This window comes from Jaculus jaculus, chromosome 17, assembly GCF_020740685.1.
Source record: "Jaculus jaculus isolate mJacJac1 chromosome 17, mJacJac1.mat.Y.cur, whole genome shotgun sequence".
In the NCBI taxonomy this organism is placed as follows: domain Eukaryota; kingdom Metazoa; phylum Chordata; class Mammalia; order Rodentia; family Dipodidae; genus Jaculus; species Jaculus jaculus.
Window position 1 is genome coordinate 33,158,978 of NC_059118.1, and position 21,574 is coordinate 33,180,551.

General features: G+C 41.5%; 1 protein-coding gene across 2 annotated transcripts in view; it reads left to right on the plus strand.

The window, feature by feature from the left end:
- Positions 1-20,346, plus strand: part of Atp1b3 (ATPase Na+/K+ transporting subunit beta 3) — a 39,389-nt gene extending 19,043 nt beyond the window's left edge. The window contains exons 1-7 of one of the 2 annotated variants that reach the window (XM_045137061.1): positions 1,111-1,138; positions 2,678-2,806; positions 6,637-6,744; positions 10,205-10,389; positions 11,925-11,975; positions 16,377-16,463; positions 19,701-20,346. In XM_045137061.1, the coding sequence (XP_044992996.1) occupies positions 1,126-1,138; positions 2,678-2,806; positions 6,637-6,744; positions 10,205-10,389; positions 11,925-11,975; positions 16,377-16,463; positions 19,701-19,871 (744 nt within the window). In that variant the 5' untranslated portion in view covers positions 1,111-1,125 and the 3' untranslated portion in view covers positions 19,872-20,346. Of the gene's footprint in view, positions 1-1,110; positions 1,139-2,677; positions 2,807-6,636; positions 6,745-10,204; positions 10,390-11,924; positions 11,976-16,376; positions 16,464-19,700 lie in introns of those variants that run through there. The other variant, XM_045137060.1, reaches the window with a different exon arrangement.
- Positions 20,347-21,574: the final 1,228 nt, after the last annotated feature.

A 21,574-nucleotide genomic window follows, 5' to 3' on the forward strand; every position in this document is an offset into this window, starting at 1 on the left:
ACAGTGAACAGGCTTGTGTGCAGTGTCCGTTACTACTTTGCTCCTAGGTAGAGCCGTCACTGAGTTTAGCCCATCACCAGACTTCATCTGAATCAGCGACTTACTGCTAGTTAGTCATGAGGTAAGAGCAACAATCTACAGTGCTGGGATTTTATTTTTTGTGTATGTGTGTGTTTATGATATGTGTGGGGTGTGTGGGTATGTGCACATGTATGCAGGTGGATGAGACTCATGCACACATGTACAGAAGCCAGGCGAGGGTGTTGGGTGTCTTATTTTGGTTCAAGACAGTCTTTCACTGACCTGGAGCTTCCTGGGTTTTGATTAGAATGGCTGACAAATGAGCCTCAGCAATCTTTGTGTCTTTTGTGTTTGCATTGCCATGCCCAGGTCTTTTTACAAGGCTGCTAGCAGGGGATTGATCTTAGGTTCTCATGCTTGTGCAGCAAGTGCTCCTGCTGCCTGAGCCATCTCCCCCGGCTCTCCAGCATCCATTCTTATTTTCTGGTACTTTCTCCTTATGAGGGCATCACTCTCCTTGTGAATGGTCTTTCGCATATGGTATCTATAAGAGAGATGAGCTTTAAATTTTAATTATTAGATTGGATCTTATCAATGACTACCAAAACTAACTTGTACTTGTATCTGGTGGCCACTAATATATAGCATCAGATTTGAGATATTACATTAATATACTATATTAATGTAGGTCTTTATGTGAAGTTTTAACGCCTTTTTCCATTGTGTAATGGTTCTTGAGAAAGTAGATTGAATATACTTTGTTTGTGTCTATAAATTTCATTGATATTATTTTTCCTGGAAATATAAAAATTTTGAAAATGATGAGACTATTTTGAGATGATTTTAAAGCAATTTTGTTCAAATGAAATGTCTTCATTTTAGTGTGTACTGCATTAGTCAACAAACGATGCTATGGCATCAGTTGTAAGAAAAAATGTTACTAAAGCACAGCCATGTTACATTGATGTATTTGTCAAATCAGTGTCCTTTACAAAGAATTTTAATCCCTATTTCCTATACCTCCTCGCCTAGGTCTGAAAGAATCATTTTCCATTTGCGCATTAAAGTAGCAGTGGGCTTTCTGTTTCTTTTCTTCTGTAGCAAATGGGTCACTCTGGTGAGATTGGTCTTCCTTTTCTCTTTCTGCAGCAGGATCGCAGTGGGTGGTGGGGAAGTGATGCTGCCTGAAGGTGCCACCTGCCCTCCTTCTGTCCTCTCGCTCTGTATCGCCTGGTAATTGGGGGGTGGGGATGAGATGTCAGTCTAAATTGAAACAAAATTGCTTTAACTATTTCTCTTTTACTTGAAAATAGGGAATGGTTTCCTGGCCTATAATTGAGAAATAAAAGTTATCTAGCTTTGGCATAATCTGTTTTGGGATCATAATGTCCTGTGAGAGTCAGAAGGAAATTGTGTTTACTTCTCAAGGGGTCTGGAGGGAATGAATAAATACATTTTAAAAATCTACTGCACAAATTTAGAAGCCCTTTGAATTTACTTCTTGCAGCAGGAGTGGATATCTTCTGCTAGGAACGGCCTCAGGCAAACAAAAGTAAATTATTAAGACTGCCGCGAGGTCAACCCTGGAGTGTTAAATATTTTCAAGCATTACGATGTCTAGGGATTGATAAGCTTTGATCACTTAAAAAAATATTTCAATACAAAAAGTGACTATATTCTGACAGTCTTGGTGATAGTCACTTCTGATGTTAAAACTTTGAATATAGATGCTGAGAAAAATTACTGATTTTTAGGTGTTCCCAAAACAAATCACGGGCATGGGACAGACCTAAGAATTCAGACTGGAAATGGGAAGGGAGGAGGACCCGAGTGCCGCAGTGTGCGCCCGCCTCGGCTTGCTGTGTGCTGGGCACAGGGTGTTCGCTCCCCTGCGCCGAGTGCCGCTCGCTTCCGGGCTTGCTATCTTCACACCGTCATGAGCCCTGCCACTTGGCCAGTGTCTTCTAAACCTTATTGAGAACCATCTTTGTGATTTTGCTCTCTCTGAACATTTTCTGGTTAGTCTTTACATCAGTTCATTCTTTAAAATTTATACTTACATAAATAATCCATAAAATAAAAGTTTAATGTGATATTTTATATATATACATATTTTGTTTTTTGAGGTGGGGTCTCACACTAGTCCAGGCTGACCTGGAATTCACTATTTAGTCTCAGGGTGGCCTTGAACTCACAGTGATCCTCCTACCTCTGCCTCCCAAATGCTGGGATTAAAGGCGTGCGCCATCACACCTGGCTTTTTTTTTTTAACTTAACACTTAAAGAACACGTAAGTATGTTGGAGGCTGTCCCACCAAAAATAATGTTTTCTTCTTTTCAAGAACATGACATTCATTTTGTGAAACACCCCGTGTGCTAGAATTTAAAGCTCTGACTTTGAACCAGAGTACAAGTAGTGGAAACTCTTTTTATCTTGGAAGTATGAAAGGAGAGGAGGGCTCATGAGATGAGTGTGCTGCCTGCCGAACACCTTGCTTGGGCAAACTAATCCTCAGTATGAGGATATTTGGCTGTGTGCATGACAAAGCTTGGGCATCACAGCTGTGCCACGAACCGTTGTGGGTTTGCTTTTTGACTTGGCCTGATATGTACACAAGTGCATCTCCACATTTGATGATTTAAATTTCTTTTGCAGGTTTGATCTTGCTCTTCTACCTAGTTTTCTATGGGTTCTTGGCTGCACTCTTCACATTCACAATGTGGGCTATGCTTCAGACTCTGAATGATGAGGTTCCAAAATATCGTGACCAGATTCCCAGTCCAGGTAATTGTGATGCAGTTTTCATGGCTTTTAACAGAATTGGGTTATAATTTATCTTAACAGATCTTTACCACAAACATCATAATGAACAGTGGATGGATAGACCTTGGGTTGGGTATTGTGATTTTTTTTTTGTTGTTGTTGTTGAATATTTGTATGTTTTAAAGATCTTAATTTACTGGTGCATTTTGAATCCTTTGTCAGAATGAAGCAAAAATGCATGTTGAAATTTTAGCGAAGTGTAAGCTTTGATAGTATAGTTATGGGTTTGAATTGTTTCATGAAAATTTTAATGTAGTTTTACTTTGCCTTAGTAATTTACATACAAAGTATGTATGTACAGACCCTTAGTCTATAAAATGTATGCTTTATGATTTTAATTGATTACTGTGAAAGTAATAAGTATTATTAAATTGTGGTGTGATTAGAAATAGTCTTTGTATGTTTAATTCTTTTAAAAAATCTCCATTGGGCTGGAGAGATGGCTTAGTGGTTAAGCACTTGCCTATGAAGCCTAAGGATCCCTATTTGAGGCTCGATTCCCCAGGATCCACGTTAGCCAGATGCACAAGGGAGCGCACGTGTCTGGAGTTCCTTTGCAGTGGCCGGAGGCCCTGGCGCATCCATTCTCTCTCTCCCTCTCTCTCTCTCTCTCTCTCTCTCTCTCTCTCTCTCTGCCTCTGCCTCTGCCTCTGCCTCTGCCTCTTTCTCTGTCTGTTGCTCTCAAATAAGTAAGTAAATAAAAATTTTAAAAAAATCTCTATTATGTCAGAATATACTTTAGTACAGTAAAAACTATATTTTCTTCTTCATATTTTTAATAAATTTATTTATTTGCATTGGGGGGAGAGAGAATGAATATGAGAATAGCTATGCCAGGGCCTTTGGCCACTGCAAACAATCTGCAGATGAACGTACCACTTTATGTATCTGGTTTAATGTGGGTACTAGGGAACCTGGGTCTTCAGACATTGCAGGCAAGTGCCTTAACCACTGAGCCTTCTCTCCAACCTAAACAACATTTTCTTTAACTATCTTTATTCTTTTGAAACAGTCTTCAGATGCCAGCTCTGGCTTAACTAGTTGGAAATGGCTCTTGTTTTCAAGGTGCTGGCAATATTTATTTACTTGTTTGATTGGCTAGTAGTACTGGAAATAGAGCCCATGGCTTCTTCAAATGCTAGACAAGGGCTCTACCACTGAGTTGTGCCCCTAGCCCCATCCTGGTAATTTTTAGAGAAGAAAACAGTACACAGAATTCCAGTGTACATAATTTCCCAAATGTAAACAAGTTCTAGAGATGGTGATAAGAGCAGGAAGGTTCTACCTGGAGTGGGATTTGGATACATGGAAGAGTGGATGGCCAGTAGACTGGGAAGGTGGGAAGATTCTTTCTAGAGCAGTGGTTTTTCAACCATTTTTTTAAAAAAAATTTTATTAACAACTTCCATGATTATAAAAAATATTCCATGGTAATACCCTCCCTCCCCCCACTTACCCCTTTGAAACTCCACTCTCCATCATATCCCCTCCCCATCTCAATCAGTCTCTTACTTTTGACATTTTTTTTTTTTATGAGAGGGAGAGAAATGACACGCTCAGACCTCTAGCCACTGCAGTCGAGATCCAGATGTGTGCACCACCTTGTGTCCATGCACGACCTTGTGCATGTGTCATTTTGTGCATCTGGCTTATGTGGGATCTAGGTAGTTAAATATGGGGCTTTGCAGGGCAAGAACCTTAAAAGCTAAGCCATCTGTCCAGCCCATCAGCCACTTTTGATACATCTTCCAGGAGCTACTTGGCAATGGGCTGGAAAAACTTGTAATTGATAGGATTGAAGAGGTGCTGTTGCCAGCAGAAGCTGGGATACTGCTTTACCTTCCGCAGTGCACAGGCCGCCTCCTCCCAACAAAAAGATACCTCGTCCACCTTGTTAGGTGGTGGCTGAGAAACCTGTGTCTATATGTTGCTCATTGCATGGACTTGTGAGCCATATTTACCAACTCAATTGCACCAGTTTCCCCAACCACCTTTTCTTAGATGAATGGTTCTAATGGTTTCCTTTCTTTATTGCTAGTATTGCATTTGTTTTGTCCCCTGTCTAGATTAATTCAAAGATAAATTTTCTTGCCATCTAAGAATCATTGATCACTTCACAAACTCTGTTTGTAATTGTATGAAGTATATAAGCAGTAAAATAAATCAAGTTTTAAACTGAATTCTATAAAATTGTCAAGTGTATTATAGTAGTTACTATGTAACTAAGTAAATGTTTATGCACACACATACATGTGTATGTAGTACAATGCTGTTAGATATTAAGTTTTTTTAAGTCTTTATTTATTGAGAGCAAGAGTGAGAGAGAGAAGAGAGAAAGATAAGGGGAGTGCCAGGCCTCTAGCCAGTTCAGATGGGCTCATGTTGCGACCTTGTACATGTGGCTTATGTGGCTACTGGGGAATAGAACTTAGGTCCTTAAGCTTCACAGGCAAGCTCCTTAACCACAAAGCCATCTCTCCAGTCCTTGTTTTATATTAAAGTTGGAAGCCTGATTATTCCTTACAGATAAGTATATTTGTAATTGCTTAACTTCTTTGTTCTGACTGACCATCAACACCATTTTTTAAAAAAATAGGAAATTATTGTTTGTACTCCAACCCAAGTTCAGCATATGAAGAACATGTTTTTTTGTTTTTTTTTTGGTTTGTTTGTTTTTCGAGGTAGGGTCTCATTCTAGCCCAAGCTGACCTGGAATTCACTATGCGGTCTCAGGCTAGCCTTGAACTCACAGTGATCCTGCTATCTCTGCCTCCCTAGTGCTGGGATTAAAGGTGTGTGCCACCACGTAGGCAAAGAACATGTTTGTTTGTTTGTTTGTTTGTTTGTTTATTGGTTTGTCGAGGTAGTGTCTCACTCTAGCTGAGGATGACCTGGAATTAACTATGTAGTCTCACGGTGGCCTCAAACTCACAGTGATCCTCTTATCTCTGCCTCCTGAGTGCTGGGATTAAAGGTGTGTGCCACCACGCCCAGCTAAAGATTAACATGTTTTAATGATAGAACATTGTTTATTAGTGAAAGAATATTTTCCATAGAAGTTAAAATGGATAGGCCCCTTTAATTGAAATAAGTAAACTGTCTTTGAAATTTTTCTATACAGTTGTATTTTGAATGACAATGTGCTTACACTTGAGGCTGAGCCACAGCTGAGCTGGGGCAGTGTATCCTTAGCCCTGGGGTTATTTGCAGAGCTCCAGACCAATGAGAAACCCTGTTTTCCAAAAAAGGTGAATGACATTCCTGGGGATGATACCTGAGGTTGTCCTCTGACCTTCACATGCATGCAAGCACATGCAGAAGTGCTAAATGGCTGGAGGGATGGCTTAGCTGTTGAGGCACTTGTCTGTGAAGCCTAAGGACCCAGGTTCAATTGCCCAGTACTCATGCAAATCAAATGCATGAGATGGCACATGTGTCTGGAGTTCGTTTGCAGTGGCCGGAGGCCCTGGCATGCCCATTCTCTCTCTGCCTCCCCTCCCTCCCCCTGCAAGTAAATAAAACACAAAAAAAGTTTTTAAAACAGTGCTTAAGATTGGCATGCCTCAGTTTTTCTCTGTGTATTAATGGGAGTATATAAAACCTAAAAGTCAAATGGCATGATTTAAAGTAAGGACTAGTGATGATAAGAAACTGAAAATGATGAAATTCAGGTGTCATTTCTAATTGGTATTTGTATTATAGTTTTGAAGATTTGAATTCTCTATAGGAGAGAAGAATCTGATATGGTTAATAGTCCTTCTTTTAAAAACTTTCCTTTTCTTTTCTTTTAGGACTGATGGTTTTTCCAAAACCACGGACTGCACTGGAATATACATTTAGTGAGTCTGACCTAAATTCCTATCTAAGGTACATTGAAGACCTTCATTACTTTTTGCAGCGTAAGTATGCCTTTTTAGAGGAAGGGAAAGGTTTCATTATTGTAGAACCTTAGGAACAAATTTTGATGACTTTTAGAAACACTGTTCTTAGAGTATATGTTGCAGTCAGGTTCGCAGGGCTGGTAGAAATCACCCAACCAAGAACAGCTTGTGGGGAAAAAGAGGTTTATTTTGGCTTATAGGCTCGAGGGGGAAACTCCATGATGGCAGGGAAAATGATGGCATGAGCAAAGGGTGGAAATCATCCCCTGCCCAATATAAAGTTACATATTATAGTCATTTTTTCCTCTGCCTTGATTATCTGTGTCTTTTTATTTTAGGCTTTCCTCACATGTATGGAAGGCTTTGAGGTTACTCTGTTTTTTGGGTTTTGACCAAGGCAGGGTCTCACTTTATCCTAGGCTGACCTGGAACTCTTAGTCTCAGGCTGGCTTCCAACTCAGGGAAATCTTATTACTTCAGCCTCCCCAGTGCTGGAATTAAAGGTGTGTATTGCCATACTTGGCCACTTACAACATTTTTGTAGTCTAAGTCAGCATAATAATGGTGATCATAAATGGGGCTGGAGAGATGGCTTAGCGGTTAGGCCCATGAAGCCTAAGGACCCCGGTTCGAGGCCCATGTTAGCCAGATGCACAAGGGGGCGCACGCATCTGGAGTTCGTTTGCAGTGGCTAGAAGCCCTGGCACGCCCATTCTCTCCCTCCCTCCCTCCCCCCCTTCTCTCTCTCTCTCTCTTTCTCTCTCTCTCTGCCGCCTCCTCTCTGTTGCTCTCAAATAAATAAAAATAAACAATAAAAAAAATTTTTTAAGTGATCACAAATGGACTCACTGGTATCAGTAAGACATACGTATGCAGCAAATGTCCTTAGAGATTTGGTGTTTGTTTTTTTTTTGTTTTTGTTTTTTTCGAGGTAGGGTCTCACTCTAGCCCAGGCTGACCCGGAATTCACTATGTCGTCTCAGGGTGGCCTCGTCTCAGGGTGGCCTCGTCTCAGGGTGGCCTCGTCTCAGGGTGATCCTCCTACCTCTGCCTCTGTGCTGGGACTAAAGGCGTGCACCACCACACCCAGCTCCTTTGTTTGTTTTTTTCAAAAAAAATGAGGGAGGGGCTGGAGACATGGCTTAACAGTTAAGATGCTTGCCTGCAAAGGACCTATGTTCGACTCTTGATCTGATGTAAGCCATGTGTACAAGGTAGTGCATGCGTCTGGAGTTTAATTACAGTGGCTAGAGATCCTGGCATGCCAACCCCCCCACACCCCAATCTCGCATTTAAAAAAAGGCCAGTCTCTTGGGTTTGCCTCAAAAAAAAAAAAAAAAGTTTTTTGTGGGGTAGGGTTTGAGGTAGGGTGGCTTTGAACTCATGGCAGTCCTCCTACCTCTGCTTCCCAAGTGCTGGGATCAAAGGTGTGCACCATCACACCTGGCTTTTTTTTTTTTTCTTAATGTATTTGAGAGAGAGGAGGGAGGGAAAGAGTCAGATAGAGAGAATGGGTGCACCATGGCCTTTAGCCACTGCAGATGAACTGTAGAAGCATGTGCCATCTTGTGCATCTGGCTTACATGGGTCCTGGGGAATCGAAACTGGGTCCTTTTCACTTTGCAGCCAAGTGCCTTAACCTCTAAGCTATCCCTTCAGCCCTATTTTTAAACTTTTTATGGACACCTTTCATACATGTAGACAGTATACATGGTCATAATCCCCTCCCACTTCTGTCTCTGAAATAAATAAAATATTTTGAAAGAAAGCCATTATTTATATACTTCAGAAAGAGAATATGAATGAGAATGAGCATGCCAAAGGACTCTTGAAACTGCAAGCTCCAGATATATGTGCCACTTTGTGTTATCTGGCTTTACGTGGGTACTGGAGAATCAAGCCCAGGCTAGTGGGTTTGCAGGCAAACATTTTAACTGCTGAGCCATCTCCTCAGCATTTTAGAACTTTTTTTTTAAAAAAGTTTTTTTTATTTGCAAGCAGAGAGAATGAGCACACCAGGGCCTCTAGCCATTACAAACTCCAGACTCATGTGCCACCTTGTGCATCTGACTCAAATGGGTCCTGAGAAATCAAACCTGGGTCCTTCGGCTTTGCAGGCGGTTGCCTTAACTACTAAGCCATCTCTTTACCCCACGTAATATAACGTTTTAAAATATGAAACCAGGGCTGGAGAGATGGCTTAGCAGTTAAGCGCTTGCCTGTGAAGCCTAAGGACCCCGGTTCGAGGCTCGGTTCCCCAGGTCCCACGTTAGCCAGATGCACAAGGGGGCGCACGCGTCTGGAGTTTGTTTGCAGAGGCTGGAAGCCCTGGTGCGCCCATTCTCTCTCTCTCCCTCTACCTGTCTTTCTCTCTGTGTCTGTCACTCTCAGATAAATAAATAAAAAAATGAACAAAAATAAAATAAAATAAAATATGAAACCAAAACTTCTGACAATTTTTTTTCTCTAAAGTAAAAAAAAAAGTACACTTTTAAAAGAAGTTTCTTTAGATTTTTGTTTTCTATTTTGGTTGAATTTATGTTAGCTGGCCTTTTTATGGTATCTGGTAAATTCATACACCAACATTTGAGGTGCTTTTGTAGTGTACCCTTGTGTTTTTCACTAGACTGTGCTCACAGAGGGGCCGGAGGCTTGTTCTTTCACGCCTCTGGACGCCTGGCTCCGCTGGCTCTCCCTCTGCTCTGCAGTCTCACCTTTCTGTGCAGTTGAGGTCTGCCCAGCCACCCCGTCTTTCTCTACACACCTGCTCTGAGCCAGTGCTTTCTTACATGTGCTGCTTCAATCATTTTGTTTAGTTTTCTAGATCATTTTATTTCCCATTCTGAGCAGATCCTCACATTACAAACATACATAGCAAAAATCCTTATGGAACATGAGTATTGTTCACCTGGTTTAAGACCTTGTAATGGATTATTGTTCTTTTGGCAACCCTTCCCCCACCTGCCAAATCCTTGGACAGTTTGCAAAACTATATGGTCCTGCTTCTAGTTTCTTTGATAAAAATGCTTTTTTCTTACTGATCTCCTTAACTCATACATGCCTTATGTTCTTAGTAGTTTATGGGCTGTCATAGCGCTATATATTTTCATACTCCTGCACCATTTCATACTTAAAGTCCGTTTTCCCCACTGGAGTGTATGATGCAGACAGTAGTAATGCCTTTTTACATCCTCACTATTGTGTCTTTCAGGTCGGGCACATACAGAGCTTTAAGAGAGGGCTGTAGCTGGGCTGTGTCACCTAATTGTAGCAAGAGACTGTCCTGTGATCCAATAACTGTTGCAGTAGACTGCACAGCAGTAGAAAGCTGTTACCAATTTAAAAAGCAAGCTTAATCTCCTTTCCTGGATGCTTCTGACAGTTCATATTGCTGCTTCCCCTTGAAAGGACTATGTGTTTCTGGTAGTATTTGGCATCTTTTCTTAGTTGATTTAGCACACGTATGTTTCCTTTCTAGCATATTCTTTAGAAGAACAGAAGAATCTCACAAACTGTCCTGATGGAGCACTATTTGAACAGAAGGGTCCAGTTTATGTTGCATGTCAGTTTCCTGTTTTCTTGCTTCAAGAATGTAGTGGTATGAATGATCCTGAATTTGGCTATTCCAAAGGACAACCTTGTATTCTTGTGAAAATGAACAGAGTACGTACACATCTCACCTCTGTTGTTTGTTTCTACTGCCCTATTAAGAAGCTCACGACTGCTTTTAGCTCTTTGTTGAAGCAATGCCTCCCTCATTGTCACCTCACTGGAATAGCTTGCTTCAAAAAGTAGCAGTAATTCTTACTGCTTTGGGAAAAAAAAAAAAAAAAAAAAAACTAATACAGGAAAACGGTTCACAGACTAATAAGTTTAGTAGCAAAGCATAATTTTATATATATGATACTAAGTATTAGAAATATAAATCACATATAAATGAGCTTAATGGGATGTTACACTTAAAGCCAGAGTAGCAGTATTTTGTGATTTTATAAAAGCCTGAATTGAAGCAGGCTGTGGTGGCGCATGCCTTTAATCCCAGCACTCAGGAAGCAGAGGTAGGAGGATCACCATGAGTCCAAGGCCACCCTGATACTACATAGGGAATTCCAGGTCAGCCTGGGCTAGAGTGAGACCCTACCTTGAAAAAACAAAAACAAAACAAAAAAAGTACAGTGATTAGCACAGTAAGAAGCCTGTGTTCTCCGTGTGACAGTAATGAAGCAGTGTTGCTGCGAAGGCACTGCCCTTGCATAAGGAAGTAGCACCAGCCCTGTTGTTGGCACACGCCTCTAATCCCTACACTCAGGAAGCAAGGGTAGGATTGTTGTGAGTTTGAGGCCAGCCTGGGACTATAAGAGTGAATTCCAGGTCAGCCTGTGCTAGGAGACCCTACCTTGAGTCTCCCCCACCCACCCTTCCAAAAACAAAAAGTAACACCATCCTTGTGATCATCTTATTCAGGAAGAGGCAGTTTTTTGAACAGGTATAGGATCTATCAAGACCATGAATTCATATATAACTGAAGTCACCATTAGTAAGCAAATTATTACCATCCCCAATAAAAATAACATGGGATAGTCATTGATTTCTGTACTCCCAGTGCTCAGGAAGCTAAGGTAAGGAAACATTGTGACGCTGAGAACATCTTCTGGGCAAGAATGAGTTCCAGGTCAGCCTGAACTAGTGAGACCCTACCTCCCTCCCACCCCCCCAAAAAAGGAAGAGTGTAAATCTGAATTTGGCACTATTAAACAAGGAGCTTCCTTATGGGGAGAGCTAGGTGAGACCCTGAAGTTCCCATGCCGCACCCCTGTGGAGTCTTTTGATGGTTTGTTGCGAGACCTTACACAGTGATGATTACAAGATCTTCTGAAACATTAGCAGACATCAATAAATGATGAGTGGGATTAACTAAGATTTAAAGCTAGCAAAGCATGCTAAAGTAGCATGAAACTGGATGGTCTGGGTTGTAAAATGAGTTGTTTTAACAGAGATATCTTGGGCAATATAAATAAATTACATTCAAGGGTTGGCTTGTTGGTTTCAGTGTAGCAAAGTACATGTGGCTGTGTTTCATGTCAGTTCTTTGACTGACTAGTAAGATTATTATAGTTCCATTCCTGGCCTCCAGCAACAGAAGAGGAGGTACTGTTGCATATGTATGTGACATCTGACTCAATGTTTCTTAACTCTAGATAATCGGATTAAAGCCTGAAGGAAATCCAATGATAGATTGTTCGTCAAAGGTTAGTATTTAGAAAGCTCTGAAGCTTTTGTGTTTCTTAAGATACTTTAAAAATATAAGTTTAGTCACTGTTTTTCTTCCCTGTCATATTTATTCTTAGAATAAAATACTACCAAGTTTTTCAGAACTATCCTGTCTTTCCTAATGGTAACTCAAAAAGACAGTTTCCGTGTGTTTGGTCTTGGACACATCACTTTATGTTCACATACGCCATATTTCATCATTTCTTAAGATTTATGGTTTTTCAGCTTACTAATGAAGTTGGTATTATAATTATAGGTATCTTAATACTGTCTTGTGATTTTTTTCTTTCTTAATTTACAAATTGATATGCTAATGATAAGTACCATCTAAGAATTAATGAAATATGGTATATCTTCTTTAGAATTAGAGGTATTACTTTTCTCCCAAACCCTTCTTATTTTTCCCAGAGTACTGTGCAGTTTTCATTTCATAACTTCTTTTGTTTTCTTTTCATGCTGCAAATGCAACTAAGACAAATATATAAAAGATGGGTAAGAGTTCGGAGGAGAAATTATAAAGTTTGTAAATTTAATTTTATTATTATGTTTAATATTAGCATTCAACTCCAGAATGCTTTACCGAAAATGTTGCATTGAAAACACTTTTAAAGTTGTTGGTGGGGGTCATAATTTCCTTTAATCACGGATTCATTCTTTTTCTTCTTTTTTTTTTATTTTTCCCTTTTGGTTTTCTGAGGGATAGTATCACTGTAGTCCAGGATACCTGGAATTCATTATGTAGTCTCAGGGTGGCTTCAACCTCATGGCAATTTTCTACCTCTGCCTCCTACGTGCTGGGATTAAAGGCGTGCACCACTGTGCTTGGCTACAGATGAATTTCTTATTTGCTTGTGATGCTGGCTTAATCATGTATCAGACACTTTCCTATTCCCATAGTTTCTGATTCTAGGACTTGCGTAGGATCCAAAATTTGCATATCTAGCTTGTCTAGGAACCACATTTTGAGAGCTGCTGCTTTTGAATGGTTTTTTAAAAATTTTTTTGTTTTTGGCTTTTTAAATTTTTGAGTGTTCACTATTTGGAGTAGAATAAAAACCAGAAAGTTTGTAGCTTGTCATTTACATGTGTGACCATGGGAAAATCACTTTTATCGCTTGTGCTGTAGCCATAATCACTTCTGCAAGAAACTTAGAGAACCTTAGCAACACATGTGTGTAATTCCAGTGTTCAGGAGGCTGGGACAGGAGAATCAAGTTTGAAGCCAGCCTGGGCCATATAGCAAGACCTTTGTGTGTGTGTGTGTGTGTGTGTGTGTGTGTGTGTGTGTGTGTGTCTTTCTCTCTCTCTCTCAAAAGGGGAGGCAGGAACAGATCTTCACTTACCTGCATTCCACATGGAAGGATTCTTGTGGAAATCTAGTGAGCACATCCTGTCAGCTCTTAGGACAAAGGAGTGCTACTGCTGCCTGTAAGACACTTGGAAGAAGGGTCTTGCCAGTACTTTTCCTGATTTACTCACACTTTAAAAACATTAAGGCCCTGTATGTGGCACTTCAACAGGGTCTTGCTTTTTCTGTCTCTGACTTCAGCTGGGAACAGTTCTTCACTTATTTTTAAAATATTTTTATTTAGTTATTTGCAAGCAGAGAGAGACAGACAGAGAATGGACACTCCAGGGCCTCCAGCTACTGCACTACTTTGTGCATCTGGCTTTACATGGGTACTGAAGAGTCAAACTCAGGACATTAGCCTTCACAGGCAAGCACCTTAACTACTGAGCCATCTCCATCCCTTACTTACACATCTTTGTTTGTTTGTTTTGTTTTTTCGAGGTAGGGTCTCACTCTAGCTCAGGCTGACCTAGAATTCACTATGTAGTCTCAGGGTGGCCTCGAACTCATGGTGATCCTCCTACCTCTGCCTCCCAAATGCTGGGATTAAAGGCTTACTTACACATCTTTAATAGTCTGTTTCAGACAAAGTCTCACTCTTTAGCCCAGATTGGCCTCAGACTCAAGGCAAGCTTCCTGCCTTAGCCTCCCATATGCTGGGATTACAGATGTGAGCTACCATGCCTGGCTTTGCATATCTTTCTAGTAGAACATTCCTGAGGCTTGGGTGCTAGGTTTCAGCCAGGTAGAAGTGTTGATTTCGTGATTTGTAACTATTACATGGGAGCTTTTGCCTTTCCATAGGAATAGGCTCTATTGATGAGTTAAGGTTTTACTTTTCTAAACCTTTGAGTTATTGGAAATAAGTCCATGTAGCTATATACCATGATAACAGAATAGCTGCTTAGAATTATTGGTTTGTATGCTGGTCATTTGCAGGGGTTAATTGCTGAAAGAAGCAAAATACATTTAATTTTTAAAGTTCATCTTGATGTTAGTAGAACTTTTTTGGTTTTTTTGAGGTAGGGTCTTACTCTAGCCAGGCTGACTCAGGGTAGCCTCAAACTCATGGTGCCTGCCGAGTGCTGGGATAAAAGGCGTGTGGCCCTGCGCCCAGCTCGTGACAGTGGCTTTCTATAGTTTATTAACATTTTCTATAGTTTCTCATAGGATGCCATTGATGTACTTTGAAAACTGTGTGTAAAGCACTCATCAGTGTGACTTTTTCCCTCCAGTGTAAGATGTGAACAGTAGCCTTTGCTTTCTGTGCTAGGACTTGAGTTCAGTAAGCAAACTCAACCACACAGGGAGGCCCGTCTCAAAATCAACAGTTGGCAAAACAGTAACAACAACAAACCAGCAGCACAGAACGAGTCCTTTTTCGGGTAGCAGAGCCATCCCTCTGCCGTGTGCCCCCTGCTTGTACTTTGTGTTATCCTTCCCATTGTACATACCTGAAATACGTGGTGGTCATGAAAGAGAGCAAAACTGCTGCTTACATAGCCAAGTTCTGATAAACGTATGTGCTTTCATACGGAGAAATGAAATGTTAGTTTGGCTGTAGCTCAGTGCTTAGCCCTGCGTTGCATCTATAGCACCACAAAAAAAGGAAAGAAAGAAAGAAAATAAATACTCAGGTGTAGGCTGGAGAGATGGCTTAGCAGCTAAGCGCTTGCCCGTGAAACCTAAGGACCCCAGTGTGAGGCTCGGTTTGAGGCTTGATTCCCCAGGACCCACGTTAGCCAGATGCACAAGGAGGCGCATGCGTTTGGAGTTCCGCTTGCAGTGGCTGGAAGCCCTAGCACGCCCATTCTCTCTCTCTCTCTCTCTCTCTCTTCCCCCTCACTCTTTGTCTGTCGCTCTCAAATAAATAAATGAAAAAAAATATTCAGACATAAAGTTTAAGTGTTTAGTAGCGTTTATTCATTTGTAGGTGATTGGTTGGCTGCAGTGCCCAGGGCTTTGCTTGTTAGGCAAGTACCTACCACCAGAGCTACACCCCCAGGGTCTGTTAGCTCTTTAGATGCATAGAATAACAGACTCCTGTGCTCAGTAATTTACATGTTTAGAGTTTAAAGTTTCTTGCTGTTCATCATGCTGTCACCTCCATTAGTTGTTAGGGCTCTCTGATCAGTAACTTTTGGACCTGCTACCTCTATGACTGAGTGCTTTCTGGCTTGACAGCAGTAGCCATAACTTTCCAGTCTGGAAGAGCAATGTTTTCACTCATCTCCAGAAAGGCATCAATTTGGATTTAACTGGTGCATCGGGCCACACTTACTGGTTAGTGGCCAAAGACCTGACATTTGATAAATGGAGGGCAGAAGAGATTTACAGGTGGCATATGAGTGGAAATTAAGGCCTCTCCCGAAAAGTATAGCATATATTATGAAATGGAAGAACTGGGCCGGACCTGGTGGTGCACCCCTTTAATCCCAGCACTCGGGAGGCAGAGGTAGGAGGATCACTGAGAGTTCGAGGCCACCCTGAGGCTACAGAGTGAATTCCAGGTCAGCCTGGGCTAGAGTAAGACCCTACCTCGAACCCCCCCCCCAAAAAAAAATGGAAGAACTGGGGTAGTTTGTCAAAGGTTTAATTATGGAATATCTCTCATGCAACTGAAAACTGGGTGGTACACACCTTTAATTCCAGCACTTGGGAGGCTGAGGTTGGAGGATTGTTATGAGTTCAAGGCCACCCTGAGAATACATAGGGAATTCCAGGTCAGCCTGGGTTAGAGTGAGACCCTACCTTGAAAAACAAAAACTAAGAAAGATGAGCCAACTGAGCATGGTATAGAATGCTTGTAATCTCAGAGTTTGGAGGCTGAGGAAGGAGGATCACTATAACTTCAAGGCAAGCCTGGGCCACATAGTGGGTGGAAAAAAAGACGAGTCACACTTAAAAAATACTCCTGTAATTCAGTTGGAGCAGCGTTCCAGTACCTCCAAACTGACCATAATTAATCTGCTGTAATTGTGATGCATTTCTGTGATCTAAAAATGGTTTCTTTTCCTTTCATCTTTAGGATCAAAGCATAGCAAATGTATCAACTTATCCTAATAATGGAATTATAGATTTAAAGTATTTTCCATATTATGGGAAAAAACTACACGTAAGTATTTGCAGTACTTATTGAAATATCCCCTCTGGGATAGGTCTACACATGCACTATGTAATTTATCACCCATTATTTTCAAAATCCAATTTTTTTTCTTTTGTTATAAAAGTAGCAGGCACTTTTAAAGGAAAGTAGGAAAGTCCTAGAGAAATAAAAAAGCTCATTACTCAGATATAACAGTACTGTGTGATGCTCCCCCTTTTAAATGTATTTTATTTATTTGAGAGCACGCGTGCGAGAGAGAGTGGGTCTGCTAAAGCCTCCAGCTGCTGCACATGAACTCTATATGCACGTGCCACCTTGTGCATCTGGTTTACATGGGTCCTGGGGAATCAAACCTGGGTCTTTTTTTGTTTGTTTTTGCCATACTTGGAACTAAATCAGCAGGGTCTTTCACATGGTAGCTTCTCGCCAGTGCTATTACCCCAATTGTCCAGGTTTTTTCTCTCTCTTTGAGGAAGGGTCTTGCTCTAGCTCAGGCTGACCTGGAATTCACTCTGTAGCCTCAGGGTGGCCTTGAACTCACAGCATTCCTACCTCTGCTGCCCAAGTGGTGGGATTAAAGGTGTGTGCCACCATGTCCTGCTAAATATATATATCTTTTATTTATTTGAAAGAGAGAAGGAGGGAGAGAGATAGAGAATAGATGCACCAGGGCTTCCAGCCCCTACAAACAAACTCCATATGCATATGCCACTTGATGCATCTGGCTTATGTGGGTCCTTTGGCTTTGTAGGCAAGTATCTCAACTGCTAAGCCATCTCTCCAGCCCCTTTTCCCCCTTCTTTGGAAACATGCATATGAGTCATATTATAGTTATAAAACTTTTTCTTTTGAAGCTATCACAGACTTGAAGTGGCTAGAACAGTAGTTTTCTCAGTCCTTCACCCGATTTTTCTAAATGCTGATAGACTGCATCAGTTGACCTGGCACTCCATCTTTTTGAGCATATGCTTTTTACCCCTAAACTATTGGCACTAAGTTAGGCATGTGCCTATCAACAACCTTGCTGAAGTAGTATCTTTAGCAAAAGAAAAGTCTCCCTGGCCCCATGCCGTGCTGTTTCGTCTTCGGCCTATAATCTGGACCAGCCCTCGCCCTGCTTTATGCTCTTGTACTCCTCAGAAGTGAGCACAGGTCTTGTGGGATTACTTTATTCCTTAGTTTGAATTTGTGTATTTTTTTGTGATTAAATGTAGTTTGTTCCTTTGAGCAGGAATAAAGGAAATATGTTGTTTTCAGAGGCTGTACAATAAGGGACATGGTGTTGATAGCACCATTAATGGTGATGCTAGCTGTAACCATTTAAGATGGTGTGAACCATGTTTCTACAGTGTGAAATTACACCTACTTAAAAAATATTTTTTAGGAGCCGGGCGTGGTGGTGCACGCCTTTAATCCCAGCACTTGGGAGGCAGAGGTAGGTGGATCGCCATGAGTTCGAGGCCACCCTGAGACTCCACAGTGAATTCCAGGTCAGCCTGGACTAGAGTGAGACCCTACCTCAAAACAAACAAAAAAAATAATTATTTATGAATGAGAGGGAGAAAGAAGCAGAGAGAGAATGGGCATGTCAGGGCCACTAGCCACCATAAACAAATTTCAGATGCATGTTCCACCTTGTGCATCCAGCTTTACATGGGTCCTGGGGAATTGAACCTGGGTCCTTAGGCCTTGCAGACAAATACCTTAGCCACTGGGCCATCTCTCCAGCCCAGATTATACTGTCTTTTTGCATGTATATAGTCTGTATGTTATGTGTGTGTATAGATGCACATGCCCCCATGTGTATGCATAGAGGCCAGTGGAGAATGCCAGGTGTCCCTCCTGTCTTGATACAGATTCTGTCACTGGTTTCAGAGCTTGACATTTCATAATCCCAAGGATTCCTAATCTGTGCTCCTTACAGGACTGGGGTTGTAGGTTTGTGTGGCCATGCCCAGGTTTTTGCATAGTTTCTGGGGAATTGGACTCTTTGGAAATCTCAGGCCTGCCCCTCCCTCCATCTCTCCCCCCTCCCCCGAATTGGCATGCCAGGGCCTCCAAACACATGCCTCTCCTTGTGCATCTGTCTGCATGTGATCTGAAGAGTCAAACATGGGTCTTAAGATTTCACAGGTAAGTGCCTTGACCTCTGAGCCATCTCTTCAGCTCATCTCAGGCCCTCTTGTATGCAAGTGAGGCTCTCTTACCCACTGAGCCATCTCTGTAGTGCCACACTGTTATGTTTTTGGGGGGAGGGGTCATTCCCAATAAGTACCATGTAGGGAGAATATATACTTTGAAAGTTTGAATCACCCCCTTCTCCAGAGCCTTAGCATGACCAGTTATTAGTAGGATTGTTCCATATATTGTTACGGTGACCATAAGTAATGCCATTTGAAGTCCTTTCTTAGAGTATAAAAAAAAAATACAGGCCTTATTAAGGTCAGTATGGCAGGTCTTAGAAATACTTCTTAAACATAGTAATGAGTGACTGACACTGTCTTAAGCTTATATGGAACACCAGAAATATTTTGAGTAAGCTGGGCGTGGTGGCTCCCGCCTTTAATCCCAGCACTTGGGAGGCACAGGTAGGAGGATCACCAAGAGTACAAGGCCACCATGAGACTCCATAATGAATTCCAGGTCAGCCTGAGCTAGAGTGAGACCCTACCTCAGAAAACTGGAAAAAAAAAATGTCATGAGCTGGGCATGGTGGCACATGCCTTTAGTCCCAGCACTCAGGAGACTGAGATAGGAAGACAGCTGTGAGTTCAACGCTAGCCTCGGCTACAGAGTGAGTTCAAGGTCTTTTTATCAGTGTATAATCAGACTAGAAAATAAACACCCACATGGGAGGGGGGTAAAAACCTTCTGTAAATAACTCATGAATGAAACAGATTCAAACCAGGATTACAGAGTATCTAGACAATAGTAAGGAAATGATATAGTTAAAGGATGCATTTAAAACAATGCTTAGAGCAGTGAAAGATATGACAGCACAAAGTAATAGGCCTGGTTAACAAATTTTTAATAGTTTTGCAAACTATGTCGGACATGATGGGATATGCCTCTGTAACCCCAGCACTTGGGAGTGTGAAACAGGAGCTTGCAAGTTTGAAGTCAGCCTGGGCCCCATTTCAAAACCTTGTCTCAAAACAAACCCCCCCCCCACACACACACACATTCCTAACAAACTGAAGTGTAAGTGAAGTGACTGTAATTAACATAAGTGCCTTTGCTTGCCAGGTCGGGTATCGACAACCCTTAGTTGCTGTCCAGGTCATGTTTGGAACTAACAGTACCAAGAGAGAAGTAACAGTTGAGTGCAAAATTGAAGGAACAAGCAACCTGAAAAACCAGGATGATCGTGACAAGTTTTTAGGACGAGTTGTGTTCAAAATCACAGTGCGTGCCTAGTCCGAGTGGGATGTCTCCACAGAATAAATGTTGTATTGTCTGTCTGCATTTGTGTCAGCTGGACCTGCCATTCTAGGAGGAAGTGGTGTGGTACACGACACTGGGCGACATCGTAACGTGCTTCCAGATCAGTGTCCAGTGTCCTCTGAAGTAACTGCCTGTTGCCTCTGCTGCCCTTTGAACCATTGGACAGTTGCCAGATAGGGACCAGTGAACACCCGATTCTAACACGAGAATGGGGGGGTCTCGTCCTGTTTATGTGGTGTAATCGCCAAGTGTCTTAAGCTTCATGTGCTGTGTTGTGTAAATATTTTATGGATTTAACACTGGTAACTGTCATATTTTGATGCCAACAAAGTCAAAAGGATAAGATGGTACCTTGCCAACATCAAGTGACTATAGCTGCAAGAAATGTGTGTGGAGTTCTATGTGAGGAAGGAAAAACAATAAGAAAATAAAAGTGGATCTGAAAGTAGTATCTTGGATTTTTGTTTTTTTGTAAAATTATTTTTTACACGCTGGGTTAACCCATGGATCCTTTGATTAAGAGCACAAACTTTTTGTTGTAAAACATGTAAAAAAAATGGTTTTTAGTGCTGGAACTAAGTCTCTTCAATTAGTGTATTTTAGACTAGATGAAACATCATTTTTAGATTAGCCAAGATGGATATGCATCACATTTTTTATGAAATTAAATTCATAAGATTAAATTGTATAAGTTTGTGAAATATCTTGTTACTGCTTTAATTTAGCAGAATATGGACTCTAATAAAAGATATAAATTGTGAAATATAAAAACTTGAAACTTAATCAAAGCTTGAAACCAAATACTGGAGTCTTATTTCACATTATTTGGCTAGTGTCCTGGAATATTTCTTCCTTTAGTCCTAGCTGTGTTCTGGGTGAGTTTCAGTTTAAGCTACTTTCTCCTCTCAATGAAGATAGATGTCTTTCCCATTAGATCTATGGAGATTTTTTTTTCCTACAAAAAACTATTTTTTTTTCTTTTTCAGAAGGCAAAGCAAGCCGGGCGTGGTGGTGCACGTGTCAGTCCCAGCACATGGGAGGCAGAGGTAGAAGGATCACTGTGAGTTTAGAGGCCACCTTGAGACCACATAGTGAATTCCAGGTCAGCCTGGGCTAGAGTGAGACCCTACCTCAAAACAACAACAAAAAGGCAAAGCACTATTGTGAGATTTTTTGTTTCTATGGTGCTGCAAGCCAGGCTTGGTGGGGGACAACAGCCCAGCTGGCTCAGAAATGGCAGTTTGGAAAAAGCATGAGGACATGGCCTGGCCTGGCCAAATGGCCTGGAGGGATGGGACGCCTGAGCTTTGGTGGTGGGCACTTTGCCCCAGCTGTGTTCCTTGCTGATACTGAGATTGTAGTAACGCCAGTTTCTGAGTCTGCGTGGTGCCTAAAGACAGTGATCCTTGCAGTTTTATAAGATTTATTTCAGGGGAGACAGTGGGTGTACCAGGGCCTCCTGCCACTGCTAACAAACTCCAGACACATGTACCACTTTGTGCATCTCACTTTATATGGATACTAGGGAGCTGAATCTGGGCTAGCAGGTATTACAATTAAGTTGTTCCCCCCCCAACCCCCGCTTTGGTTTTTCAAGGTAGGGTTTCACTCTAGCCCAAGCTGACTTGGGCTAGAGTGAGACCCTGCCACAAAAAAAGAGGGGCTTGGGTGAGGTG